The sequence below is a fragment of the Macrobrachium rosenbergii genome, chromosome 44 (genome assembly GCF_040412425.1).
Source record: "Macrobrachium rosenbergii isolate ZJJX-2024 chromosome 44, ASM4041242v1, whole genome shotgun sequence".
NCBI classification, from domain to species: Eukaryota; Metazoa; Arthropoda; class Malacostraca; order Decapoda; family Palaemonidae; genus Macrobrachium; species Macrobrachium rosenbergii.
This window is the reverse complement of record NC_089784.1, coordinates 39,854,984-39,867,385: the sequence shown is the minus strand read 5'-3', so window position 1 is coordinate 39,867,385 and position 12,402 is coordinate 39,854,984. Positions and strand designations below refer to the sequence as shown.

Here is a 12,402-nt window from a genome sequence, read left to right as displayed (position 1 = left end):
AAACTGTAGGTGAGTCCCTAAGTGCATTTTGCTATCTGCCTGAAATTTCAAGCAGTTCGTGAAATGCCTGGTTTCACTATCTGCGTGTAACATATATGCATATATATGTATCTATGTATATATGTGTGTATATATATAAAAAGTGTTTTATGGACCTTTCATATATATATATATATATATATATATATATATATATATATATATATATATATATATATATATATATTATTATATTTATACGTGATTCATTTATATATATATATATATCCTATATATATATATATATATATATATATATATATATATATATATATATACATATATTTATATATACATATGAAAGCTCCATAAAACACTGTCTGAACGTTGCAACCATAGATTTCAGGCACTTGTTCTGCGCCTCTGATCACTGGTAAAATATGGACAGATGATGTGTTACAGGAGTATGTATATATATATATATATATATATATATATATATATATATATATATATATATATATATATATGTATATATACATATATACAAACATATGTAGGTGTGGCATATATATCGCTGTTGATATGCAGGTGACCGTTGACCCAGGAAGCATGAAAATTAAGCTATTCCCTGGTGCTTTTGGTCTCATTAACTCTCGTCTGGCGTTAATGAGGCCAAAAACACCAGGGAGTAGCTTAATATCCATGTTTCCTGGGTCAACGGCCACCTGCATACCAACAGCGACGTACCGCCACACCTACATATGTTTGTGTATATATATAAAATTTATATATATATATATATATATATATATATATATATATATATATATATATATATATATATATATATTCCTGTAACACATCATCTGTCCATATTTTCCCAGTGAACAGGGGCACAGAAACAAATGCCCGAAACATATGGTTGCAACGTTCAAATAGTATTTTATGGGCCTTTTATCTTCATACTATACTATTTTATAACAGTAAAAGACATACATATATATAAGTATATATACACACATATATATATATATATTATATAATATATATATATTTATATATATATATATATATATATATATATATATATATATATATATATATATATATATATATATATATATATATATATATATATATATATATATATATAATATGAAGATAAAAGGCCCATAAAACACTATATATATATATATATATATATATATATATATATATATATATATATATATATATATATATATATATATATATATATATATATATATATATATATATATATATATATATATATATATATATATATATATATATATATATATATATATATATGTGTGTGTGTGTGTATTATATTACAGTCCTCTGATTTTCAGCAAGTCTTTAAGGGTGAAGTTGCTAGACCATCTTTTTTTTTTCTTGACCACAGCTGGGTGAACTGGTGGGCTCTGGCGTGGAGAACTCCACAAACCTGCCAACAATAGCTAGGCATTGTTCTGCTCAGCCACAGTGCCCAATTTGGTTGCTTACAATACCCATATATATATATATATATATATATATATATATATAATATATATATATATATATATATATATATATATACATAATATCTATATATAATGTATATATATTGTATATATATAATTACTGATAAGCTATTTTTGTCGTTAGTGACAGCTTGTTTTTTTTCCAGTGCAATAGTCGGGGAAATTAAAACATACTACTGAGTCAAATTCATATTCTTGAATATAATAAATATAAATAGATGAAAGAAGTAAACAGTTTGTATAATATCATGCTGCAGGTGGAGTAATCTCTATCTGGCCGGTTGAATGACTACTGAGGGGCTCCATAGGACGCGGATGGCTCTTCCACAGAATCGTCGAAACGGACACCGCGGGCGCGTTGTTCTTCGGCGAAGGCGATCTGGTCGAGGACGAACTGTGGAATTGGGTGGGGGAATTCAGGAGCCACCGGCAGGAGGTCAGACTCTGGCTGGTATCCATTTTCATTGGCAACGAACTTCACGAGAACTTCTGTACCGTCAGGAGCAGTGTACCTATGGATTATGAAGTTACCAAAACATTATCTGCCTTTGTTGCAATTACATGTACGAGTTTAAAGGATAGCAATTCTATTAGTTTAATGTGCCTTTATCTACTTTTATTTTATCCTGTTTATTTTTCATTTTCTATTTTCTTCGTTCTCCTTTCTTTTTTACACATTTGACATTACATTTCGTGGGATTTTTCCCAGTATTACCTGAAAATTTTCGTAGCCGTTGCACATTGATCACAATGGCAAGCGAGAGAACTGTCACTCCCCTACAATCCCTTAAAATGCTGTTAATCTACTTGCAGGTTAAACAGTTACTATTCAAGACATATCAGAAATTAGAGTCGATGATGACTTTTTCTCAGAGAGGGAAAGAAGACTGAGAAATATGATTACTTCCGTGACCTGCGCGTGAACAACTCACGAACACTTACGAGTACTGTCCAGCCTGGATGATGGCACCACTTTCGGTCTCAGGAGAGCCAGCTTTGGCAAAGTGGATGCCATTTGCAGCTTCAAACTCGACGTTGAAGCGTCCATCTTCTTCCATGACCCTCTCGTCCCTCAGGATGGCCACACGTTCACCGGAGTCGTCCCTCTGGTGGACCACCACCCGTTCATTCGAGTCTTCCTCCGAGGAAGCAGCAGGGGCTTGGTAGTTGTACTGTGGCGCAGCAATGGCCACAGCAGCAAGCACAGTGCAGATGAGCTGAAAGCAATAGAAAGCTTCAAGTAGTATGTTTACCTACGAAGCGATGAGTCTCCTGTTTTGAAAATTTATTCAATAAATAATTTACTTGAATACTGCAAGATCAACTTTAATTGTTCAGAGCCAAGCAAGCGAAGTTGAGATGAAAGAAGTATAAGTTTTTCATTCATTTGAGCAAGAACACATTTACTAATTAAAAATGGCAATGTTTTCAATTTCTGTCCCACACATGCTCATGAGCTTTTCTCCCCAAATCATGCGAAGTAACTTATTTTCATTCACATAAGTTTAGAAAGTCGAAGCTGTCTAAATGCAATTTAAACAGTTTGCAATAATCGCATACCTTTCAAAATTCATTAACTTTTCTGAATTACTTACGAACTTCATGTTAGTCGGTGGATACAGGACTTCTGATGATACATTGTAAGATGCTTCCTATTAAATAGCAAGTGCCCCTCGTGTGCAACAGCCCATCTCGAGCAAAACCGGAAGGTCGTGCCCTTGGATTATGATTTTTACCTTTCACTATTGACCTGGATACTATCCTTAAAAAAAAAAGCAGATGACGTACGCTGCTGTCAGTGCATAAAAAACTGCATATTTTGATGAACTACAACATGAGACAAGAAAATGCCAGGCACATCGTAAAGCAAAGCGGCGATAAGACTGCTTTTAGCATTTAAAGCCTGCCACATAATTTAATGAGCAAATGATCACCTTAAACCTGAATAGTTTTCGCGCCAAATCCGGTTGCTAAGATTTGACAGCATACATCTCTTCGCACACGATGAATAATCTAAAGCTAAGCATATACAGAGACTAACGGCTGTAACTCTTTATAATTTGTCATTTTCAGTGATGTGATCTAATACGAAGCGATGGATATCATAATATCTGCACTCTCTCTCTCAGCAAAATGTTAACACCAGCAACATTGCATTTTTTCAATTGTCTTTAATCTGGGCTTCTCTAAGTGTGAAGTGAATCTTTCATACCTTGAAAATATTTCAGCATTAAAACGCTATTTAGAAAGTATCAAACTCTCTCAAGGCAATCATAAAATATCCATATATTTTTACTAATTTTATCGGTGTATATTAACGTTTCTGAATTATTTACAAATAGAAATTTATAAATATCAATATTACACCACTGATTATGGCAAATGATCCTCTGATGATAATTAAGTGAAATACTATTAATGTTTATTTTCCAAGCTGAATTTCAAGGTTTTTTTTATAGAATTTTATAAAATAAGAAGAGGAAAAATAGTTAAGGGAAATCAATATTGAATGTCAAATATTTATGAAAAATTCGTTTTGCTCTCGTAAAGTGTTATCTATATAAGAAAGGCTGAAAATACAAAGACTCATGCAATAACTATTTTAATATCAGTATGTATTTCCCTCCTAATATATATACTGTATATATATATATATATATATATATATATATATATATATATATATATATATATATATATATATATATATATATATATATATATATATATATATATATATATATGTATATATATATGTATATATATATGTATATATATATATATATATATATATATATATATATATATATATATATATATATATATATATATATATATATATATGAAAATCTCATGAAGCAAATGATTGTAGACTGCTTTTTCTTCCTCCCCCCCTTCTTCTTCCAAACGGGTGTGGGCAAGAAGTGCTGCAGTCCCCTGATCCACGTCCTTCAACAAAAATCTTGTCCCCAGACGAGACAGAGGTACTTTAATGCCAGGTGAACTGAATTTTACATTAGGTAGCTATCCAGATGCCACGAAACCTCATTGCTGGGTGAACTGAATTCTGCATTAAGCGGTCGTCCTACCTTTAGAGACGTGGAGTAGAAATGATAAGACGATCGGCTACTTTAAATTGTAAGAGGAAAGATAACTTAACAGAATATCGACGACAAGAGATGATTATATTATCAGTAGAATTAATGTTTATAAAGTATAGGTAATGCTATGAGCCTATACCTGGTTAAACAGATTGCCCTTAGTAATCTGATATCTTTCTATTTCCTGTTTAATAAAAGCGAGCTATTTGAATGAAAAATAGGTCGAAGCATTGAACGCATGTAAGAAAAATTCTAGGCAAATCAATGGTAAGTGGTGCCTGTACATCAACGGTCTTTTATTCCACCATTTTTGAGCTGTGTTAGTTTACTTTACCTTTGGTTATGCACTGAGAGACAGCACAATTTAATAGTTTGTATAAAGTCAAAATTAAATCCACGAAAAGGGAGAGGAAATGTCATCCCTTTACGGTTAAGATAGCGGTTTGAAAAAGTTCTTATCTTTATCATTAGAATTTGATAATGATTAAGGAACCTATCTACAATCTCAACAATTCGTCGTAATTCCACTGCTGAGAAATAGATGGAAGAATAAAACAGTATAATTCTTATAATTCTTAAGCCCTTGTATTTCCATAGAACTGATGACTGTGACCCATCACATATTTGTATGCATCATAAGGTATGGTATAATTATTTCTTGTTTACAAGAAGCTGATGAGAAGAGAGAAAATTTTCAAGGTTATGGAAATGAAGGCTAAGTTTCTGGGATAGATTTGTGTACCAGCGAAAAAGACATAAAAGATTTTGCATTTGGTTCATAATTGAGATAACGTTATCAGCAGTCTCGTGTCCTTTTATGAGCGTTAGTGGTTTGCGATTTCCAGAAAAAAAGAAAACGGACTCTGTAAAAAAAAAAAAAAGCATTTAAGAGGAAAAAGAGATATTCATTAAAACTGTACGACAAAATCATCGGGGCGAGCATATCACTTCCATAAATCTCGTTAACTCTTACTTTATGGCGTCTTCAGGGGACTTTTATATGATATCAAATCTACTAGAGACGCTCTGGTGTTTCTGAGTCTATGGCGGTTAAATGGTAGTTAGCCTTGAGACATAATTAGCTGAAGCAACAGGTCTTAAAGGGAAAACAAGTTCTGTGATACAGGGACTGACTTTTTGTCCTTTGGCATAGGAAAATGTTTTAGAGCAAGGTTACTCTCAAGGACTTCAGCAGGCTAGTATTAGAGTAGCTGAGAATGCTGATGAAATAGAGCATTTAACCTTGCACTGTAGCAGTTTCGATAGTATATAAGGTTTCACTGACAACGTTTCAGCAACAGTTCTTCTTTGCTTCTCCAACATGAAGTTTGTGAGTTTCATCTCAAGTGTATTCAAGAGTCTTGGAAATTTTGTGAGGAATCTGTTGTAGCAGACTATGGCAGACAAAGCTAAACACTTAGCAGTCAGTGATTTTAGAAAAAGGACAAAAATCATTTGAATTTTCTAGGCTTTACTAACATGACTCCAGCATTAGAATCTCAACTAGACTGCAGCTTAATAAAACCTACATCTCTCTCTCTCTCTCTCTCTCTCTCTCTCTCTCTCTCTCTCTCTCTCTCTCTCTCTCTCTCTCTCTCTCTCTCTCTCTTCTTTTTATTTTCCTTTATCCTTCATTCAAAGTTTTCTGTTCTAACAGATCGTCTTTGCTGCCCTCTATGCCGTGGCACTTGCTGCCCCGCAATACAACTATGCAGCCCCTGCCGATTCCTCCGAGGAGGTCCGTGAGCGAGTGGTAGTCCACAGAGATGACTCCGGGGAACGTGTGGCCATCCTTAAGGACGAAAGAGTCATGGAAGAAGACGGAAGGTTCAACGTCGAATTCGAAGCTGAAAACGGAATCCACTTCGCCAAGGCTGGTTCCCCGGAAGCCGAGACTGGCGCCGTCATTCAAGCTGGACAATATTCGTGAGTAATATCTGCTTATCATAAGTGACATCTTGAAATTTAGTTTCCTGGCTTGACTGTACAATCAAGCATACTAGACATCCAAGTAAACCTGTATCCATTCATTTATTTATTTTCAAGTGAGGTACGCGAAATATCACTTAACTATTTCGTGTTTTCTTTCATTTTACTTCGTGGCTCACAAAAGTACAAATAAATAAATATGTAAATAAATAAATAGATAAATGAATAAATAAATAAATAAAAAAATGAATAAAATAAATAAATAAGTAAATTATTAATTAATCAGTTAATTAATTAATTACTTTTTAAGCCCTTTGCCTCATGCAGCGTTGGAGGTGATGGTAACGCTGATGAGTTATTTATTTATGTGTTTACTGATTTATTTATATCCCCATATAACTGATTATGTACAGATTGTTGACTATAAACATTTGGATGAACTCAGCTTCATCTATTTTTTCTTGTTAATTTTTCCAAGTGTGGTTATCCATTCTTTTGGAAGCCTTCTGTGCTGTTCCAGAAGCATGTTTGCTCTTGATGAATAATAATTCTAAAATATCTGTTGGTTTCTTACACACAAGATGTAATCCTCGCTTACTCTAATATTCATTTGCCACCACAGATACACCGCTCCTGATGGCACCGAAGTCCTTGTGAAGTTCGTAGCGAATGAAAACGGATACCAACCCCAGTCCGACCTCTTGCCGGTGGCTCCCGAATTCCCGCACCCAATCCCCCAGTTCGTCCTCGACCAGATCGCCTTCGCTGCCTCAGAAGACGCCCGTCGTGCCCGTGATGACTCACGGGAGGCACCAGCTACGTCCTATGGAGCACCTCAGTAACACGCTTTCATATATACCAATTGCATATTATCCCATATTTATGTGTAATTTATATAACTTCAATAAAGCTGAAATTCATAACTTTTTAAATAACCTAGCCCAGAAAAAATAAATAAATAAAAAGCTGGTTACTGAAATAAATTCAAAAGATTAAATGCAAGAAAAAAATTAAATAAATAATCTGAATAAATGAATATATAATTTTTCATGTTTCTCATTTGATTTAACTTTCTCCTGAATATTAAAAGGAAACAAGGCAAAATTACCTGATGGAACAAGTTCATAAGAACTCCGAAACTCATTAATTCACAGGACTCCGAAAACAGCTCCATAATCCAAATCGTAGCCTACTGTTAAAAGAACTAGAGTCTGTCGTCATGGACGATTCCTGGGTTCGTGGGTGTGAATGGTGTTCATTAAAAATTATGCTTTTTTTTAAAAGAAGACAGCAACGTCTAATTCAAAATTTTACTGTAATTATTTGGTCATAGGAAACTAAACATTCTCATTGTCTGTATTATTATTTGATTGTTAATAAAGTACTTTTTTGTTTATGAATTCGCATCGGTGTGAAGTGTGGAAATGATACTGTTGCTATTATAATGTTTTTACTTTTTTTATCACGCAATATCATATTCATGGATGTGAGATGTTCATCTCAAAACAAAACAAGGGAAGTGGCTATGTAAGGGCTAATAGAGTATCTTTGTTAATATTCCCTTTATCAATTTTCACCACCAGAAATAAAAAAGCTGGGGCTGTTGATTGTCATTTTCATCTTTTACACGTTTCTTCGAGGTTTACCTTAAAGCTACATTAGCACAATAACAAATTAGGCTTAAAATTTACTCGTCAAATGGATATGATACTTAAACACAGCTTATAGGACTAATAAGACAAGAGAGTCTTCAACTGAAAATGGCAATGAAATGAGGTTTCTCATAGGGGTTTCTGCCCTTTTTCAAAGTATACATTAATTAGACAGCTTGCTTTCCTATGAATTCCTTTGATACCAAGACGCTTTCCCTTGCTAGTTAATCTTTTTTATAACACAATGTAAAGTTCAGCTAAGAAATGCCACGTTTAAGACGCCTCACTCTTGTGACTATAACGGGGTTTAGCTCAATATGTTGGCTCAGTGAACTTCAGTGCATGTCCAACTTGTCAGAGGTTGTTAGAACGCCGTAACAAATCGTACAGCAGGCACTTCTGTTAATAGACGATTTAAAGTAGAGGTTTTTGTGTTTTACTAAAGGAAACAACAGTTAGAGGTTTGCTTTCCATGCTTTCATCAGGCCACTAACCTTTTACCAAGAAAAAAGCCTGGATTAGTCGAAGCTTTAGGAAAGGCCTGTGCCTACTAACTGTTTTATCCATGAGATGTTCTAGCCTTGTTTTAAGAATTTCATTTCAAGTACATCAAAATTAGTTTCTTATGGCAGCTATTATTTAACCATCATGTCTCAGTAACTTTTCCATGTTTATGGGAAAACATAACCTATTGGCAAGTAGCAGCAAGAAAAACAAGGAAAAATTGCGCCGAAGTTTCTTCGGTGCAATAGAGTTTTCTGTACAGCGTATAACGCTGCATGAAACTCTCAGCCTCAGTCCATGAAACTCTCAGCCGCGGCCCGGTGGTGGCCTGTGTTGTCGGCACCTATAGTTGTGCCAGACGCACGAGCATGGCTAACGTTAACCTTAAATAAAATAAAAACTGCTGAGGTTAGAGGGCTGCAATTTAGTATGTTTGATGATTGAAGGCTGGATGATCAACATACCAATTTGCAGCCCTCTAGCCTCAGTAATTTTTAAGATCTGAGGGCGGACAGGAAAAGTGTGGACGGACAGACAAATAACCATCTCAATGGTTTTCTTTTACAGAAAACTAAAACGCTTGGACATGCCGTCACCAGGCATAATCCCTCTAACTGATTAAACTAGCCTTCTCTTAGGCATCTCTTTCAATGAGAGATACCTTTGTTGAAGTCAGGTGGCTTCAACAATAATGCTGTGTGTTCGTGTAATGTGGCTGGCAAGAAGGCTCTCGAACCGGTGGAAAAGATTCTCATAGTTCGAATCTAAATATTATCTCCCTTTACTCTTTCTTTCTCATTATGAGTTTAGTTTCTTTCGAATGAATAAATTTTCTTCCGTCTTGCTTGAAACCACTCCAACTCCCTGTTCTCGGTCTTGATTATCAGGTAGATACCATTGCTGGGATTGGAGTTCATTTTCTAAGTTAACTGGGAGCTGTGGTGTCTTGTCAGCCAACCGATGATGTTTGGATCTGACAGGTATCAACGAGCTAGACAATTCTAAAAGCAAAATTATATAGAAGTTCAGCTGCTATTAATAAAATACCCACCGGAAAGAAAGGTAATGTCATGATTATTTTGCTATTCAGTGTTTTATAGGCAAAGGAAGTCCTGAACTCTACGAATCCCTCAGTTTTGAAAATTCTAGTGTGGCTCTACATCATAAAATGAAAAGGAAATGAAGTGAATTTTTCTTGGGTTCCTACACTTGTGGGTGTTGGAAATGAAGAAGACAAGTTATCCGAGCAGGCAGCCGTTGAGCTACATCCGAGATCTCTTCATATGTGGTACGATTTTAACCATAATATCAGAGGGTTGATTTCCAAAGAATACCAGTAGCACTGGGACTCTCCAAACCCTGATAAAATGAAGAAAGTAACGAGTTTTACATCTTGGAGGTATGGATATACGCCAGAAAATGGGAATCGCTTTATGAAGACTGGGTATAGGGCTTACTAAATTAGCACATAAGCAATTGTTGGCTGGTAGCTACCAGCCATTTTGTGGCGATTGTTTGGTCCCCTTAACTGCGAAACTTTTGTTGGTTGACTGTTCCAGTTTCTGGATCTTAAAAATCAATGTGTTTCTGAGGCTCGTGGTGAGCATGGCAGGTGCATCCCTGTCAGGATTTTTGGAGATGCTAGATTTGATGCCAGAGCCATTTGAGATTTATTTCAGAAGCTGGTCCTTTGCAAAAGATTTACTTTTATTATTGCTGTATTTTGTTATGACTACAATTATATATATATATATATATATATATATATATATATATATATATATATATATATATATATATATATATACACACACATATATATATATATATATTTATATAAATGTTTATGCAAATATATATATATATATATATATATATATATATATATATATATATATATATATATATATATATATATATATATATACGTGTGTGTGTGCGTGCATTTATATATATGTATTTATATATGTATTTATATATAACTTTCTTTTTAAATATGTGCTGTATGAGTATGTATGCATATATATGTGTGTACATACTCGAATGACCCACGAATATAACAGGCAGAAGATCAGTACCAAGAGCTTTCGTGAATGAGCACTCAAGCGCTTAGCACTTATCAGCCTGCTATTTTCCTGTGGTACAATTATGCCTACATATGATTATGTATGTATATGTAGATATATATTTAGGCATGCAGAGATGTATTCGTGTATGTATCGGTGTGTATTTAGATACTATATACATTTTTGACAATGGATATCGGTGTCAGTGATCTTTGATATCACAGTGAATGAGAAGTTTAATCAAATCAAATCTCTTAGGTACAGTTTCATTTAGAAATAAATCAAAATTCTTTCATTACGGGATCCTTTACTAAATTCTTCTTTCTAAGTATAGTTCTCATGCCTTAGAAAGAGATTACATTAAGAAGACGGGAGAGATAGAGAGACAAAGGAATAAGCGAAGATTGGCACAGGAGGGAACAACTGAAGGGGACCGATTAAAAATAGCGATTTAGACCAGGGATTAAGCTGAGAAGAAGAAGAAGAAGAAGAAGAAGAAGAAGAAGAAGAAGAAGAAGAAGAAGAAAAAGTGGATTTCTGGATTGGCGGGGGATTTCAGAAACGAGGATCAGTACCAAGGTCTTTACCCTCTCCTGTCTCGGAATCCCAAACCGAGAGGGAGTCTTGATTCGGTGACTTCAAAGAGATGTTTGGACCCAGAGTCTGTTTGGACCCACGTAGCATGGGGTCTTCCTCTTCGGCCTTTTGAACCGAAAAGGATCCTTGTTACATCAGGGTTACAGAGTCTGAAACAACGCTTCATAACGAACGGAAGCCCCGAGCCTCTGTACTTCTGGCAACCCAGGAATCGGAGTGAATATGGATAACTGAGCAAAATTGATTTAGTATTTTGAAATACTGTATTATTCCTGAAAATTACAGTACATCCATGACTATTATGATTGTAACTTTCATGAATATTATAATAAACCCATAAATGTTATGCAGGTTTTGTTTACTAAACGAACTTCCTTTCAGACCAATTATTATATCAAAACTAATAGTGATTTAAAGGATTTTTAAAAATCAAATGTATCAACGATCACGTTCCTCGAGGATGGCCAGGTTGACTCCCAGGAACCCTTTGGCGGAAAACCCAGAACTCACGGAACCTTCAATAACTTTCTTATTTGTACAGGTATTTTTTATATTAAGGCATCGTTGTAAAGGTAAAGTTCTCAGCTTTAATTTGATATATCATTTGTTTGTTTTTATATGTAAATGGCGTTTAAAGCCCCAATAATAATTAGCTGCGTAAGCTGCTATTTGAAGAAAACACGTAAGTCACTTTCTAATTTGTAAAGATATTGTTAATATTAAGGCATCGTTGTAAAGGTAAAGTCCTCAGCTTTAATTTGATGTATCATTTGTTTGTTTTTATATCTAATGGCGTTTACAGCCCCAATAACAATTAGCACATGTCTAGAAGCGCGTAAACTGATATTTGAATAAAACACGGAACTCACGGAACCCTCAATAAATTTCTTATTTGCAAAGATATTGTTAATATTGAGGCACTGTTGTAAAGGTAAAGTTCTCAGCTTTAATTTGATGTGTTATTTGTTTATTGTTATAAGTAAATGGTGTTTGAAATCCCAATAATAACCTCGCCGCAATGGAA

The 12,402-nt window shown here is 34.4% G+C and overlaps 2 protein-coding genes across 2 annotated transcripts; one reads left to right on the top strand and one right to left on the bottom strand.

The window, feature by feature from the left end:
• Window positions 1-1,755: 1,755 nt before the first annotated feature.
• Window positions 1,756-4,001, bottom strand: LOC136829194 (cuticle protein AMP1A-like). The gene is made up of 3 exons (XM_067087508.1): window positions 3,125-4,001; window positions 2,472-2,746; window positions 1,756-2,041 (listed from the first exon to the last, which is right to left on the bottom strand). The coding sequence occupies exons 1-3, from the start codon at window positions 3,131-3,133 to the stop codon at window positions 1,819-1,821; spliced, it is 507 nt and encodes a 168-aa protein (XP_066943609.1). The 5' UTR covers window positions 3,134-4,001; the 3' UTR covers window positions 1,756-1,818.
• A 1,231-nt stretch (window positions 4,002-5,232) lies between these two features.
• Window positions 5,233-7,473, top strand: LOC136829195 (cuticle protein AMP1A-like). Its single transcript, XM_067087509.1, has 3 exons — window positions 5,233-5,960; window positions 6,288-6,556; window positions 7,182-7,473. The coding sequence occupies exons 1-3, from the start codon at window positions 5,952-5,954 to the stop codon at window positions 7,399-7,401; spliced, it is 498 nt and encodes a 165-aa protein (XP_066943610.1). The 5' UTR covers window positions 5,233-5,951; the 3' UTR covers window positions 7,402-7,473.
• Window positions 7,474-12,402: the final 4,929 nt, after the last annotated feature.

What these genes read in the sequence shown, in the direction of transcription:
- LOC136829194 (XM_067087508.1), bottom strand. An exon ending in ATCCAGGCTGGACAGTACTC is followed by an intron (nt 2,042 to 2,471) that starts GTAAGTGTTCGT and finishes CATAATCCATAG; the next exon opens with GTACACTGCTCCTGACGGTA.
- LOC136829195 (XM_067087509.1), top strand. An exon ending in ATTCAAGCTGGACAATATTC is followed by an intron (nt 6,557 to 7,181) that starts GTGAGTAATATC and finishes TTGCCACCACAG; the next exon opens with ATACACCGCTCCTGATGGCA.